Source organism: Frieseomelitta varia, unplaced genomic scaffold (assembly GCF_011392965.1).
Source record: "Frieseomelitta varia isolate USP_RPSP 00005682 unplaced genomic scaffold, Fvar_1.2 scaffold_214, whole genome shotgun sequence".
NCBI lineage: Eukaryota > Metazoa > Arthropoda > Insecta > Hymenoptera > Apidae > Frieseomelitta > Frieseomelitta varia.
In genome coordinates this window covers 143,689-161,611 of record NW_025109906.1, presented here as the reverse complement: position 1 = coordinate 161,611, position 17,923 = coordinate 143,689, and the positions used below count along the sequence as shown (strand labels likewise).

Genomic DNA, 17,923 nt, shown 5'->3' with positions numbered 1-17,923 from the left:
ACGTTCCCCAACACGCGATCGCGTGAAGCTCAACGCCTTCTCAATCACCTAGCGATAAATTCCTCTCTGTAAAATCTTACATACAGCTAACACCATTCTAACCAACTACTTTACTTTTATCTTTTCACAATTTTTACAAGCATTCTTTTCACTCGCTAAAAATTTGATGGTTCGAATTCAGATATAAGTAACAACGAACGAATTCATACATCGAATTCGCCCTTTAATCAACTAATTCACTTTTAACCAATTAAAATCAACTGAAACATTTAAAATATTCGTGTTCCTTTAAATTTACGGATAATAAACTCTAGTAGCTAACAGTTATTTTATTCAACTTTTAAAGGGTAATCTCTTTTTCTCCTTTCACCAGACAATGGCAGTCACAATAACTCCCATATTAAACAAACACACTGAAACCAAGCCAGACACAATTGTCCCTTCCAAAGAAACATTTCAGCAATTAAAAGTGTACACTATACTTGCGTAGAATTGGAGGAATAACGGCCTGTTGTTAGGCCCCCATAACCATTCGAATCGTTTTCCCAGACACGGGATTTTCGGCTATCACGAGAGCGAGAAAGGAAGAAAAAAGAAGGAGCGGTTTTATTGCACAGTGGCGGACACGTAGTCGTCGAATTTCCTGCCAACGAAAGTAAACACCTGTTCGAAGCAGGGCCAGGAAGGCGCTCGGTTGGTCGTCGATTCCCCCCTTCCTAACAATGGTGAACCGACTTCCCGAGTGCCGGTCTACCGCGTCTCTTTGCTCGTCCGTGTTTCGTAGTAGCGAGTTCTGCCGGTCGAAAACAGCGGACAGGTGCTAGTTTCAAACTATTCTTCGTTAGTATTAACGCTGGCGTTGAAACGAGTCAGTAGCTTATCGACAGAAATGACCAGAGCTGAATTTATGGCTCTTTAAACGTGAGAATTAACGTTAACGCAGTAAAAATACGTAGATATTGTATCTACAGAAATATTGAAACCGAGCGGAGGCCAATTTAAAAAGTAACGCACAATATTCAGAAAGATTAAAAATAATAAAAAGAGAAACGTAAAAGCTAACGTAACGTGTCTAAGAAGAACATGTTAAAATCAAACTTGTAGTTCGTGAAACGTGAAAAGGGAGGAAAACAGGATTGAGAGAACTCGAGGATCATCCCCATCGATGTTTATCACGGTGTGTTTCTCGCGCGTGGCGCGCAGTTTGAATTTTCTTTAAACATTCACACGCCATTACGATATATATATAAGCTGTATTGCAATAATCGGTCGAAGAATAAGGACCGCGACGTGTGTCCCTGTTCGCGATGAATCGATTCGATCGAACGAAAAGTCGAACTGAATGATGTCGCGACGTCAATAGTACGAACAAAGTGAACAAGTTAGTGATGAACAACGACGATGATTTGAGAGGAATGTTCGCTGCCGGTCGTTGATACAAGCGAAACAAGCGAGACGAGACTGGAAGCTTGAGTGGTGAAGAGTGAAATAGTGCCGCTGCTGATTGTCTGATCGTCTAATAGGATTTTTGTGGTGAGTGGATGGAGCTTTGTGCAGAGGGTGTGGATGATGAAGCAGCTCGAAAGTTAGACTAACTGCTCGATTGTTTCCAATACAAAGCTAGACTAATTAAATGGGGGGAGGAGGGGGGGGGGTAAGATTATTTATTACAGATCGACGGAATGCCATTTCCTTTTTCAAACAAAGATGCTTAATTACGCGTAGCTTCTTAAAAGCATCGTGCGTTTCATTAAAACAGTTTACTCGTGATACTATGCATTTTTCACGGCAGAAGAATTATTAATTTTAAAATAAAATCTCTCCTCTCGGTCTCGATATAGTGGTACAAAACCATTTTGATCGAAGAGTGTGAAGTTAATTGACAAATATATCTAAAATATATCACATTGAAACGTTATAATTCATTCTTTCGACGATTATTAAGCGTTGAAAGTCACGTGACATCATTGGAACATCTTCTGACGACTATTGTATATTCCTTTCGTTTTCTAAAGTGAGAGTAGGATTGGAACATAAAAATTCGAAGATCGCTTGTTTACCAAAGTTCTAACAATCCAATAATTCGCTAATTTAATCTGACAATTTAACTTCGTTAAAAAAGAAAATGCTACTTCCTTTAATTCTTACAATTTAATTTTACAAACAAAATATTTCTCTTTATTTTTACAAATAATTTCTACAATTGTCGATAATTTAAAAGCTTTTCTATCCTCACGAGTTCTCTCGTATTCTCTCTTCGTTTTAACGTTAGAACAAGTAGAGGACGGCCACCCTAATTATACAAATGTTCCATTTGCTCCGTTTGTCCCAAAGAAAAAAAATCGATACGTACTTTCCGTACTTTCGATCGTGAAAGTGGCCGGTGGCACGGAGAGTATTCAGAATCAGGGACAGAACAACAACGTATAGTGATTCATCGAGCTGTGTTCCTTGAGCTGTTCCAACATCGAATCGGTGGCATCGCGAATCGCGAGCAGGAGGGAGGACTTTACGCCGGTTGCCCGTGGCAGTGCGTTTCAGGTTACGGTCGGTGAATTTGAGGAGTACAGAGTGGCCCACATAACCGTCGTATCCGGCTCGTGTATGCCGTATAAATCATTTAACCCTACGACGGATCCATTTTTCTTTCGGTTTCGAGGATTGTTTCCGCCTCTCCTACTCTCTCAAGCAGTACTATAGTATAGTACACTGTGCTATACTATACTATGGAAATATTATACAATAATAAATAATATTTTTTATTTATAATATTTCTATATATCGTACGCTATACTGTACTATACTATAGAAATATTATATAATAATAATATTATAATATATTTATAACATTATTGTAAATAATATTTTATTTATAATATTTCTATATATCGTACGCTATACTGTACTATACTATAGAAATATTATATAATAATAATATTATAATATATTTATAACATTATTGTAAATAATATTTTATTTATAATATTTCTATATATCGTACGCTATACTGTACTATACTATAGAAAATATTATTACTATACTATACTATACTGTACTATACTGTACTATACTATAGAAAATATTATTATAATATATTTATAACATTATTATAAATAATATTTTATTTATAATATTTCTATATATCGTACGCTATACTGTACTATACTATACTCTACTGTACTATACTGTACTACACTGTCCTATACTGTACTATATTGTACTATACTGTACTATACTATAGAAAATATTATTATAATATATTTATTAAATAATATTATAATTTATTTATAACATTATTATAAATAATATTTTATTTATAATATTTCTATGTATCGTACGCTATATTGTACTATACTATAGAAATATTATGTAATAATAATATAATATATTTATAACATTATTATAAATAATATTTTATGTATAATATTTCTATATATCGTACACTATACTGTACTATACTATAGAAATATTATATAATAATAATATTATAATATATTTATAACAGGATTATAAATAATATTTTACGTATAATATTTCTATATATCGTACGCTATACTGTACTATACTATAGAAATATTATATAATAATAATATTATAATATATTTATAACATTATTGTAAATAATATTTTATTTATAATATTTCTATATATAGGACGCTATATATATTATAAATATATAATAATAATGTTATAAGTATTATTTAAATAATTTTATTAATAAAAAAAACAGTCGAAATATTATTAATAAATAAAATGCAATCGCTTTTACCGCTCCGTTTCAACCGACAGGAAACGTGATTGCCGACTTGAACCGATTTACCCCCGGCTAGCCGTGATCACTATAATCAGTATTTATTTCAATTCCTTGAACGTTCTAATTGATGATTCTGGAATTAGAAATTATCAGCGAAGAATTGGTGTAGCGTAGATAAACTTTTAGATAGATTGGCAATTTTGTAGATAGTATTTCGTGCAAAAATATTTAGTTTCTTTAGGTTGTACACAATTGATGACTAGGCTTTCAATTTTATACGTAATTTATAATTATACGTACAATCGACTTTAGTAATTGCTCCTTGTCGATGACTATCATTTTTCTCAAATAACAAGCTTCAATTTCTTGACTATTTCAACTGATATCTCTAAAATTATACTATATTATGGGGGATGGTGATGACAAATCTTTTTATTTCAAGTCGAATGGACTATCCAGAGATTTGAATAATTCTAATTTTCCCGGAAATATCTAAATTATCGTATTACAAACTCTTTGCTATTTCCTTTTGCACTTTAATTTCACATATTAATGATAGTTCTGATATTAAAAAAATATATACTTAGGCCTCTATAATTAACAGAAACTTTGAATGTTCTGAGAGGGACATAATATTCAAACTCAAATAAATTAACAACCGCGCAGAACGTACGTTAAAGTAAAGAATTTCCTTTTTGATTTTCACTCTCGCCCTTTACTAAAATTCTGCCAAGCCTTCGAATTCCATTTAAAAAAAAAAAAAAAAAGAATCACTCGTACAAACGTAAACTGAAAATCTTTCTCTCGTCCAACGTATTGTGTCTCATTCAACTTTCTTCCTCGCAAGAGTGTTTAATTATCCTCCATTGCCAATTACATAAATTTCCTTGCAACGCGTTCGACTTCCTGTTTAATTGTTATTCGTTTCAAAACGTGGTTCCGTGAAGAGAGGAATAAGGCGCCGAAATAAGGCGGAACGAAACGGAGAGAGGGAGAGAGAAAAAAAAATGCTGAGTCGGTAGGAAGTGGTAATCGCAATTCTCAAGCTGCCGTGAACTTTTTGCAATCAGCGAGCCTACTTTTACCTCCGCGATTCGATTCACTTTGCCCTTCTTTGGGTACCGAACACGGAGGATCGGCAAACTATCGCTCTCGCCAACCCCACTCGCCATGTTAATGTTGTTCCACGTATCTAGGTTCACGTAATAAAGCAGTTTCTTCGCATGCTTTCTAACCACGCGTTATGTTTCCCCTGTTGCGAATGCATCGATCGTTTCTTCCTTTTTTTTCATTTTTATTCCATTTTATTTTATTCTTCTCGCCCCTTTCACTCAGGGATTCAGACATCGATCAAATGTTTGCGCCCCCTTTTCGTTTATGAGAGTCTGTCCATAGTCACGCCATTTGCGAAAAACAAATCTTGATTAACGTTCGGATTAAAGTGTGAAATCAAATAGTTTATATAAAATCAAAGTATAGTTTTAAATAAAATTGAAGTGTAAAATTTGTAGCAAGCTGAATGAATAAATAAATAATGTACGTTGTCAGGATTTCAATTTATTTGGGTGCTTAAAATTGCCGAAAAAATTTAATATAATTCTATTATTATAGTCTGTTATAATATATTATGATATATTATATTCTACATTCTGTTATAATTCTATTAAATAACTATTATTATATTCTATATTCTGTTATAATTCTATTAAATAACTATTATATTCTACATTCTGTTATAATATATTATAATATATTACATTCTACATTCTGTTACAATTCTATTAAACAACTATTATGCAAATTATTTACACTTATTTGTTATCATTATTAAATTAATGTCACGAATCTCGGAAACTTTTGGACATAAATAATAATTATTATTACTGAATTGTTATTTAAACTTTAATATTTGTCATTTAACATTTAATAGATATTATTGATCATTGTTATTATTATTACGAGTTGCGAAACTTTTCAAAGAGTTTTCAATATTACCTGTGTCCTGCATTCCTAATTATATATACATTTTCACATTGCGACATCGTTCGTTCAAGCAGCAAAATTTTCGCATGATTCTTCAGTCTATAACTTTCAAGCTGTTCCTTACATTCATTTCTGCAACGTCTAAATAAGCATAGTAATGTAATCATAGAAATTTCGCGTCAATTTGCAGATGCATCGGCCGTTGCCTGGATCGGTGAAGGATGTCCTTGGATCGCCATGAGACACAACGTTCTGAAGATCCTGCCTGTCCTCTGTTGCACGTTGCATTTACACGCCGGACAATGTGGGTTTTCTTCCGAGTTTCTTCTCACGCCAGCTGCTTCCCTCCCCTTTCTGCTCCGTAAATTCGCTCGCTGTCCCCCTTCTTCCTCTTCCCATTTTGGTCGCGACCTTAATCGCCATTCGTCTTCCGTTTCATCACACGGTTGATCGCGTGCGAACTGTCGAAGCAACGCAGAAATTGCGGTAACAAACCTTTTGCACTCGACGAATACGCGAATGTCGGTCTTTCCTTTTTCAAGTTTTGGGCAACAGTAAATGTTACAACTGCTTGGTGCAAATGAACGCTGCAAATAGTAAATAGATAGACCATAACTATTGCAAGCACAGAATTAATAATTAACAAATGAATAGATAAATGTTGGAATAGACGAATGTTAGAATAAAAATATTAAATGTTAAAAAGAAATGAATAGAAAAGTCAAAGATTGTTGAATAGACGATTATTAGAGAAATGTTAGAGTAAAAAAATATTAAATGTTAGAAAAATATTGGAATTATATTATATATAAATATGAATAATCAAAATTTTATCTATACACGTATAATTATGTCGATTTCGAAATTTCTCTTGTTCGCAATTGTATTATGCAAGAATGATCAAAAAATGAAAAGTCTTTTCATCCATATCCGGTCCCTCTTAACTTTGAAATTAAATTTGATACCAAATGATAGCTTGTAATCAGTCACAGCAAATTTTCAAATCGTGCTGATTATTATAATATTTATTAACTGAAACATTTCTTATAAATATATAAAATAAATAGGCTCCATTTTTTATAAACAAAAAAAAAACGTGTAAAAAACCCGTAACGACAATAATAATAGTAAAAACAAAAATTAGAAAATCGACTTGAAGTGAACAGTTATATTTCTATGCTAGAAGTATAAATTTAGTCAATCGCTGGTTTCTAATGACGAAATCTGTATAAAACATACAATTTCTCTATTACATTACATATGTGTATACATATATAGAGAATTGTACGAATTATAAATATTAAAAGTTAAAAGAAATGTTAGAAAAATCAAAGATTGTTGAATAGACGATTATTAGAGAAATGTTAGAATAAAAATATTAAATGTTAGAAAAATATTGGAATTATATTATATATAAATATGAATAATCAAAATTTTATCTATACACGTATAATTATGTCGATTTCGAAATTTCTCTTGTTCGCAATTGTATTATGCAAGAATGATCAAAAAATGAAAAGTCTTTTCATCCATATCCGGTCCCTCTTAACTTTGAAATTAAATTTGATACCAAATGATAGCTTATAATCAGTCGCAGCAAGTTTTCAAATCGTGCTGATTACTATAATATTTATTAACTGAAGCATTTTTTAAAGTAAATAGGCTCAATTTCTTATAAACAAAAGAAAAGTGTAAAAAAATCCGTAACAATAATAACAATAGTAAAAACAAAAATTAGAAAATCAACTTGAAGTGAACAGTCATATTTCTATGCTAGAAGTATAAATTTAGTCAATCGCTGGTTTCTAATGACGAAATCTGTGTAAAACATACAATTTCCCTATTACATTACATATGTGTATATATATATATAGAGAGAGAGAATTCTACGAATTGCAAATTTCCAGTGACGAAATCAACTTAAACGTATCGAATGTTTCCTCTGTTAAAAACAGAAATTTTTCTTCGCTCGAACGGGAAAATGTCACCAATGTGAAATCGTAAACGACGTTACGTCGTTCGCCAGCACCAGGCGTTAGTCCGTTTCGTTTCCCTTGGGCGATTCTCGGCGACATGTCCAGCCGTGGACAAGGATCGGATAACTTAGAAAGTCGTTGCATTGCGAAAATCGAGATATCCCGGTTTTCGTGTCTCCGTTTCTCTTCCCGGTTGCTGGACACTCGTAGAAATTGCCGGCCATTTTGCGCGCATGGTAATTAGGCCGTAATAAAAGAGAGCCAGTGATACTTTCCAAACTCCGTTTCGTTGCGCTCTCAACTGCTTTTAATTCGATTCGCTTTTTGCCGAGCAGAATAGCCACGTTCAATTAAAATCGAAGAGAACACTTGAAGATTGAACAGTGATACGTAGGGTTTTAATAATGATAACAGTAACTAGATCTTATTTTTAATAAATTGCCCGATCTGCGTTGCGACTCAAAGTGCGGACCAACACGTTGGGACTGAAAGATTCATTAAAGTTTATACAATTGATCGTCTATAACTTAACAGATCGTTCTAATAATTTTATTTGATTTAAATATTAATATTCTCCGTTAATGTATTGTATTATTATAAAGTAGACTGCCAATGAAAATATTGGAGTGGAGAGGATAATACAAATATTAAAGTACTAAAATATTACACTATTAAATATTAGAATATTACAAAAAATAGTATAACTGATCGTTCATAATTTTATCCGATTAAAATACTAATATTCTCCGTTAATGTACTGTATTATTATAAAGTAGGCTGCTAATGAAAATATTGGAGTGGAGTGGATAATACAAATATTAAAGTATCAAACTGTTAAAGTACTAAATTATTACACTATTGAATATTAGAATGTTAAAAAAAATAGTATAACTTAACTGATCGTTCATAATTTTATCCGATTAAAATACTAATATTCTCCGTTAATGTATTGTATTATTATAAAATAGACTGCTAATGAAAATATTGGGGTGGAGTGGATAATATTAAAGTATAACTATTAAAGTACTAAAATATTACACTATTAAATATTAGAACATTAAAAAAAATAGTATGATTAATGTTTTTAAAATATAAAATATCCTCCTCCGAATATAAGTATTACAAACTAAAAAATTACACGAATGATTAAGCAATAATAACTGCACTATTGAATCAGTTCAAATATGCAACAAATATATAATAAAACATTGAATCAGGTCAAATATAAATGTAAATTGTTAAATACAACAGGCCAGCAGGATGCGAATAGATTAAAAAACGATAACACGTTCAAAGGAGATTTCCTTTTATCAAAGTAACTGCGAAGTAAATTTAAATTCTAGTAGTTCACCAGAATTAGTTAAGATTAACAGTTAATTAATTTCTTCGCATAAATCGTCGTTTATTTCTGCCATAAGCGGCCTTTATCTTGTCGTGCAATTGCGTATGCAGTTAACGGTAACACACGTGTCTCTTTCTTATTGTTAGTTACAGTCTCGTACAAGTTTACAATATATTCTTACCAGTGGCTTGTAAAGAAGGTTGATTCGTCCCGTCGTGGAATTATTGTCTCTCATTTGCATGATAATTAGTTAGCGTAGAGTGGAGTTATCACAACAGCCAGGAAGCTTGTCGAGACAACGCTTAAACGAACGTTTTACTTCGTTTCCCTTCGCCTAATCGTGCGAACTCGCACTTATCCCTCTGTTTTTCTTCCCTGGCGTGTAACAGTCGCATCGTAAGATAATTCGCCACGCTTTATTAGCCTGATCATTGGCACGTGTCGATGAAATTGATTTCCAATTTATCGCACCTGGATCCTTTCCAAGAATCCGCAATTTCACGAGACTTCGCAGAAAAGAAAAAAAAAAAAGAGAGAGAGAAAGAAACATTAAACCAAGACGTGCGTTTCCTCACGCAGAATTTTATTGTACAAACTGTACTTTATTTCGCGCGGATTTACTTTATTTCGCGTGTCAGTAAACAATTGTGTTAACAATTAACTTTTAATGGACGGTTTTAAGATAAAGTTAAGATAGAAGAACTTCCTCCATCGAGTCAGAAGCAATACAATGAGATTTTCTTCTGGAAAAGTTCTCTGACTGAAAAGGGAAAAAGATTACGAAAGGCAACGCCGGAACGTTGCATCGTCGATACGCCGTGAGCTGGCAGCAGCCGGAACTTCGCTCCAAGGGAGCGCACACTTCTAACTCCTCGTGCACGCGCTCCTGTTAAATAACTTCTATGTACACACATTTCTCACACGCACACACACACACGCGCGCACGTATATTTCCACTTATTACAATGTGTTAATTCGCTTTTTCATCTGTGCAACTAATTTGTAAATGTAGACGATCACACATGCCGAGTTGACCATCGAAATGTAGGTTTCTACTATGGCCCGTTATGGTGCTTTGATTGGGAACAAAACAGTGTACGTTTCATAGATGTTTGAATTTTTATAATTAGAATGAAGCAACGTAACTGTGTGTATAATTTTGCGTTTTATTTTTATAAGATGTATTTTTTTTTTTTTTTTTATAAAAAAAGTTTTTTATTTTATATATCAAGAATGGATCGTGATATTTTGTGTAACGGGGGGGTGTCACAATTTTTTTGGTCGTTTTCGGAGAATTGATTTAGGAATTTTGGTTGTTATGTTAGTTACATCTTTGTTAAAAGAGTTGATATTATTATTATTAGAACTATAAATATTATAATATTTAATGATATTAAATATTAACTGGTTTGCTAAATATTATTGTCAGATAGAATTATTAACTTTGCGGCAAAGCATTTAAACTAGAAGTCTGACGATTTTTTAGTCAATCGTTTCAATTCACGCTACAGAGTCTAAAGACGAAAGATAATCCCATTTAATGCTCACTTTTTATTAACAATGGAATTATTCTTAATAGCGATTCCATTAACAACAATAAGTTGCTGTATTTAAAGTGTTAGATTTTGGACGTGAAAGTTGATAATACGCGTCTCGTCCCACTGGTCTTACAAATTAGCACGTAGCATTCAATTTAGAAACACTTCTCCCGTTTTAGAAATGATCGCTTGTATCGATCACAGTTCGACTCGTATCCTTTTGCCCGTCCATCAGAGAAACAGTACAGTTAAGCAAGTTAGAAAAATAACGGGCAAGAGAGGCTTCGATGCACGACGAATTAGAGGCAATGATCGCTTTACACTGACTCGATCTTATTACGAACGGTTATCTTGATCGTTTTTTTCTTTTTTTTTTTACCTTCGAAGAGGCCACTATAATAAATTATTCGTTTCCTTTCGACAAACGCGGAGAAATTAACACTGCTACATGTTCTCTTCCGTGGATTTCTTTACATTTAATTGCGAGAACGGCACGAGCTAGCTAAAAATGAAATTCCAAGCTTCAGGATATAGCCTGTAACATAAGTTCAGCAATTTGAACATGTAGAAAAGATTGAAGATTCTTATAATTTTGCGATATTCAAATTTTTCAACGTATAAAATAAATGATCTTATTTTAATTTCCTCGCCATTCTGTTGAACTTGAAATTTTTACCTGTATCAACTCACTGTTTGATAAGTTGAACTGGCGAAAAATGTTGTTGCTTCTTTAAAAAACCCGGAAACCCAAAAACCACACAATACCAGTATATGGATCGAAGGAACATGATCGTTCTTCAGCTGAAGAAATATTAGCTTTCAATATGCGAAGCCACTTCCTGTTAGCATCTTCGAACCCTTTGTTCGAAATTATTAAAACAGGCACATATAGACGAACGTATGAGATATCACAATATAAAAAATAGAGAGATTCAATATATTGCATAATTTTTATGCATTTATAAAAAAACTTAAACGTGCAAGGTTACACAGAATGCGCGTGATATGAAAAGAAGTGTACAAATCATATTCAATATATTATATATTACATATTATATATTATATATTATATATTACAATTGTATTCGAATTATATTATATATATTCAAAATATAGTGTTTTCCGTAATACTTGGTGCACGAAACAATTTTCTTTTCTAAATTTCATTTTCTTAATTGTATTTTCAGAAAATATAAATTTACATGTGTTTTTGGAAAACATAAATTTACATAGAAATTCGCTGTCAAATGACAATTGAACAAACAAAATTGTTTGATAAATCTCGTTTTCCCATATGTGTTTTCCCAGAAAGCATCGTAATGCAATTTCGTCTCTTAACGTTCTTCAATGCAATTAATCTTAAATTCAGTTCCAGTACAAAATTTATCTGTACAAAGGTTAATTTTCGCTGCACAACGATCTAATGTTACAGTCGAATTGATAACACGGTATTTATTTCATTGCAGTGATCCGTGATGCGAGATGTTTCCTGGAGAACGGTGCCACCGCTGCACACCTCTTCGTCAGCGAGGATTTACCAGTCGGTGACACCGTGGGAGTGCTTGGGGTACTGGGTGATCCTGGACCACAGGGTGACATTGAACTCAGGCTCCAGGAGCACGATAGCCCAGTGATTTTCTCAGCCTATTCCAAGAATCTAACACTCGTCAGACCGCTGGACAAAGAAGGCATCGACGGGCCTGCCAGCGTTTATGTAAACGTAATTTGCGAGCGGAAACATACACTGGATCCTGTACGTGCATCGACATACATAATTATGTATATTACATATGTATATTATACAGTCGTATACACTTAAAGTTTCAAGGAAAGTTTCATGAAAGCGTCGTTCTGATCGCTTGCTTTTGTTGCAGGGTTTCGTGATACCGGTCAATATTCGCGTGACTGATGCCAATGACAATGCACCACAGTTTGTAAATGCGCCTTACGTTCTAAATATCTCTGAGGTGAGAAATAAATTCGATTTGGTTAACGCACGGAGATTTCCTTAGTTTCTTTGCATATGTATATATCAATATATTTTATATATCACTGGTTTAATATAATTTATAACAGTTAATATACTTTGATGCATAGTTACAGTGTGTCTTTTGCATGTTAGTACTTGATCGCTGATTGCATAACATTTGACGTTATATTTCAATTTTGTGTTGACTTGTAAATTAATTTAAGATTAATCGACTTGTAAAAAGGACTTTTCTCAATATTCGCTACGACTGAGAAAAATTAACTTAACGTTAAAGGAAAAGTATTTTCACGTGATTTTACGTTGCGCGATATTTAATTTTAATTAATTATATATAAAATATTAATTTAATTAATAATTTAACCATAATTATATTTTGTATATATGTGTATATGTATGTTTGTTTTTTTTTAAATAAATTAAAATTTTATGTAATTTATATAAAATTGATTAAATTATATTTATAAATTTAATATTTTTAATAAAAAATAAAATATATAATTATATATATATATTAAAAGACATTTATTACAGTGCAAAAATTTTTCCTTTATACTTTAAGATTATTTTTTTCTTGTTGACGATCGCTTTTAAAATTTAGGTCACGGTAGTTGGCACAAGGGTTCTTCAAGGTGTCAGAGCTGTGGATGCTGACCAACCGGGACCATTTTCTACTGTACAGTATGCCGTTTTGCCTGGGCCGCATTCGGTAATATCTTTTACTTTCTCCCTTCGCTCTTGTTTTATATGAAAGAGAAACAATGCCGATGAATTTTCGTAGGATTACTTCGTGTTCGTGAATGCTTTGGAAGGCACTCTAGTTTTAAGGAAACCACTCGATTATGAGACTCTTGCCAATTTCTCTGTCGACATTCGCGCACAGGTGAGTAAAATAACGTTCTTCGTGCGTTCTTCGAGATCAATTTGTTTCCAAAAATCATTTTATGTTCACAGGATCAAGGCAACCCGCCTAAATCGACGACCACGACCCTCTTTGTTAATGTAATCGACGCGGATGATCAAAATCCTGCCTTCCAAAGTGACCAGTACAAAATTCTCATTCCCCGGAGCATTAGAACGGTATAATCGAGCATCTTTTTGATAATTCGGTGTATTGTATTTTTGTGAATTATTAATTAACAATGTTGGATTGTTGAGGAATTAATTAAATTAAACGAAACTAAATATAAGTACCTGCAATAATTTACAAAACTGGTCTCAGATTTAGATACATCGTGTTTTCTTTATCAAAACCATCAAAAGTTATGTTTCTATGATTAATAATCAGTAAAAAGAAATCATTTCTTCTTAGAAGTGGAAAGGATTGAGCCTTGGTATACAGATACAAATGGTTAAAGGAACAATATGAATTTGTTCTTTCAGAGAAGGATACTGAAAGTAGATCCTGCGCCAATAAAAGCGATGGATCAAGATGTAGGGATCAATGCTCCGGTTCAGTATACAATTCAAGGAGGAATTCTACCATTCCTCACACTGAATCCGGAAACAGCTGAGGTCGCCATGACACGACCATTGTACGAGCATGAACTCCTGTCTCCAGCAACGATTGTGGTCAAGGCAAGCATACGTGACAATAGAAATTAATTGATATAAATATCTACTGTAAATGTAAATTTGTAAATTATTATGTATTTATTAGTTTTTTTTATTAATATCTTTTATTAACATTGTTATTTTTATTCAATTACAGGCTACGCAGATAGACAATCCAGACAAATATGCCCTTTCTACTATAGTCGTCTCTCGAGAGGAGGATTGGATTGTAGAGCCCACTGCTGGTAAACAATTTCTAAATTTATATTATTCTCTAATGATTCTCTAGCTACCTTGCATCACGCAGTGTGATATTTTCGTGTGATAAAATCAATGGGTTGATAAATGCAACGATTGGTAAAATACAATATACGTTTTTTACACAGAGTTTCGTTTTCGAGAGGATCAACTTCAAATATTTGCTTACACGCGGGTTTAATTAATTAAAAATCTCGACTTGAAGTATTTTTTTAACGTAAAATCATTTCTTTTCCGGTTATACCATCGTTGATAGAAATTTTCAAAACTCTGCGATTTCAAAAGATTCCAACACTGGATTTAATTCGATTCTGGAAAATTTCAAAGGATTGCTGGAGATCTTAGATTACTGGCATTCCAATGCTAGAAAAATCCTAGATGTCCAATATTCGATCTACAAGATTCGAAATATTCGACTCTGGAGAATTTCAAAAGCTAAGAGTTTCAAAAAACGATCGCGAGACTCGCCATAGACTGACAAAATGAAAACATTAATTGGAAATAATGTGAATTAGGTGGGAGATTGCCAGTAAAATTCATACGAAGGGATCATCAGACTAGCATTCCAGAAAATACCCCTCCAGGAAGCGTTTTATTAACGACAGGAGTGAATAAAATAGATTCAGTAAGTCAGAATCAGAGACAGGGCGCAACGTTAATCGCTCTTTCGTAAATATAAATCGTTTTCTTCTTCTTCTTTTTTTTTTTTTTAATCTGTTTTTAGAATTTAAGATTCTGGCTCGTGGGTGCGATTGAGGACTTGGAGAGGTTCTCCATCACCAATTCCGGCGAATTGATCTTGAAGGGCACTCTTGATTACGAGAGGAGGGTTCAACATAGCTTTTTGGTTCGTGTTACGGACGGCCATCATGTACGTTTCTTCTAATGATTCAGCCACCAAAGCAGAATTCGATTTTTAATCCAGTTCGATGAAAATAGAATATTTATTATCTGCAGTTTTTACTTTTAACTTTGTTATTAAATATTTCACAATGTTTAAATTTACAGAACGACACTTCCCGTGTCAATGTATCTGTCGAGGATGTAAACGAATGGGAACCGAGATTTCGTCACCCCAGGTATGAATTTCACGCTGCGACATTGAGAGAGGGATCCATTGTCGGTGAGTTAACATTCGTAATAAATTAATAACGTAGCAATAGGAACAATCTATTGTTATTTATTCTTTATTTATACTTTATCGTTGTCTATGTTCTTATATTTTTTACTTTGTCATTGTTATACTATCCTTAGGAAAATTGGAAGCTGCTGATGGCGACAGAAACGACAAAGTCAGTCTGTCTCTCCGAGGTCCAGACGCAAGGTATATACGATAATCAAATGAAAAGCAAAATGTGTTTCGACGCTGCAAACGATAATAAACATAATACATAATAAACAGGTCATTCGAAATACGTGACAGTGGAGAATTAATCCTTAGATCAGCAGCAACTATTAATGGTTCTTTGGCCAGATTAGTGGCCGTGGCCTCTGATTCTGGTCGTCCCCCCAGGTTTGTGACAAAAAAAAAAAAAAAAAAAGAATTCAAATGATTGTGAATTATATCGTTTATCAAAGTGGAGACAAGATTTTTTTCTATTAAAGGTCCAGTATGATCCCAGTGATCGTGCATATACCAAATAGTGGCTCCTTGCCGATTGCTGCGAGAGCCGCGCCTGCCTGGTTGGGCAGCAGCGTTCTCCTGGTTGCTGTTTTCGGCGCTGTTCTGGGTCTCCTTGGTGTTATAATACTCGTTTTAATTTTGTACATATACAAGAAGTACGTGAAATTCATCACTTGAATAATTCCCACACGTGATGTTCTTCTAAAACTTATTATTAAATATTTCTTTCGTTGGTCTGTAGAATTTCTAATTAAAAAATTGAGAAACTGGTCGATAAATAGAGTATTAACTTTATTTTTATATTTTTATATGTAAACATATGCACGTATGTATATTCTACGTGTCACGCGTGATGCTGAATTTTTAAATTCTCACAACATGTTACAGTAAAAGGCCAAAGACCAGTGGCTCGGTAAGCTCGGTAGGGACTGGTTACAGAGAAAAATCGCCAGTTCCCTCTGCTCTGAGTCCAACTCCTCAAGTACTCGGGGCTAATATGCTCCAGGATGCTTTGGAGATACCTCGAAGAGGAACTCGGATCGAGAATACGCGTAGCATCGATGAAAACGACGAAGAGGCCGACGCTGGAGACGATCTAGAGGATGATGATCACGTTGATCAGGAAATCGTAGACGACGGTAACAATGGCGAAGCACGTGGAATCAAAAATGACAGCAACGACGTTGAAAATCCAGTTTTCGCAGCGAGGAACTACGGCGCTACTATTAAAAGTAACTTAAAGAGTTACTTGATGTTCAATTTCTTATAATCTAAAATTCTTATTTTCAATGATATTCGATTATTTTAAATTTTCATGTTCGCTAAATCTTCAAATTTATCCAATTTACTTGATTCAATTGAAAATCTTTAAATCAGTTCGTAGCTTGATCGTTTTTAACTTGAAGTTTTCTTTCCTCTCTTTGAATTATTTTCATAGGATTGAAGATTATATCGGATCATCTGGTTAGCTTATTTTCAATCCGTTTCTTTCTAGAATTGCTGTGTAAATTTTCATTTCCATACAATTATTGCTTATTTTCTGTAAATTAGGCGTAACATCAGCTAGGCAAGTGCCGATTTACGCAAGGCACAAGGTGGCTCCAGCTCCGAATCCTCCAGGATTATCGGCAACGTCCAACATCCCCAATATCGGCGGTTTGGTCCAGAACATGAACGACTTAAGCTTAAAAACTAACTTGAACGCCGACTCTTCCAAATCTTCCAATTATTCCGGAGATCTTCCGGATTCCTTGGTACCTGCGTGGCCTGCTTGCTCTGTTTCGCAAAGAGTGAAGAAATTGTCCTGGGATGATGACGATAGGGTATCGTATCTTTTCTAATAGCAAATATCAATACCAACATTAATATCAATGCGATATATATTTAATTTTAACATGATATGTAGAATACAATTAGTTTACGATTTGTTACAAGAACATCTGGATTGCAAAAGGATAAAAGAAAAGTGATAGAATGAAATAAAAGGACAATTGACACCTACATCTAGTGTTCTAAAAGAAGTTTTTATATTATAAATCAGAAATTTTTACACACGCTGATTTCTTTAAATCGAGATTGTATATAAATATTATTATATTATCGTATTGAATTATTATATATGAATATTTTCTCCGTTCTTTTTAGACAGTGGATAGCGTAGAGGTGACAGCAGAGACAATGTCCAGAAACAATCAGATCGGGAACGAACGACTTAATCTCACTGTGTATTTTTAATCACACGAAGACTGAGAAATGGGTTCAATTACTCTATCGTCTATCGTCAAAAGAGTCAAAAAATTATCGGTAGACCACTTCGATAAATAACTTTCTTTATGAATAGACACTGTTAAAACGCGTAATAACATTGCCAGATACTGAATGAATTTAAATAAAATGTATATACGAAG

General features: G+C 33.4%; 1 protein-coding gene across 1 annotated transcript; it reads left to right on the top strand.

Annotated features, from left to right (window-relative positions):
- Positions 1 to 753: 753 nt before the first annotated feature.
- LOC122527285 (protocadherin-like wing polarity protein stan) lies at positions 754 to 17,759 on the top strand. The gene is made up of 18 exons (XM_043651311.1): positions 754 to 1,533; positions 5,928 to 6,041; positions 12,060 to 12,346; positions 12,468 to 12,560; positions 13,182 to 13,289; positions 13,362 to 13,463; positions 13,535 to 13,660; positions 13,964 to 14,158; positions 14,292 to 14,379; positions 14,908 to 15,017; positions 15,117 to 15,263; positions 15,401 to 15,515; positions 15,647 to 15,716; positions 15,795 to 15,905; positions 15,998 to 16,171; positions 16,404 to 16,747; positions 17,067 to 17,338; positions 17,661 to 17,759. The coding sequence occupies exons 2-18, from the start codon at positions 5,975 to 5,977 to the stop codon at positions 17,748 to 17,750; spliced, it is 2,499 nt and encodes an 832-aa protein (XP_043507246.1). The 5' UTR covers positions 754 to 1,533; positions 5,928 to 5,974; the 3' UTR covers positions 17,751 to 17,759.
- Positions 17,760 to 17,923: the final 164 nt, after the last annotated feature.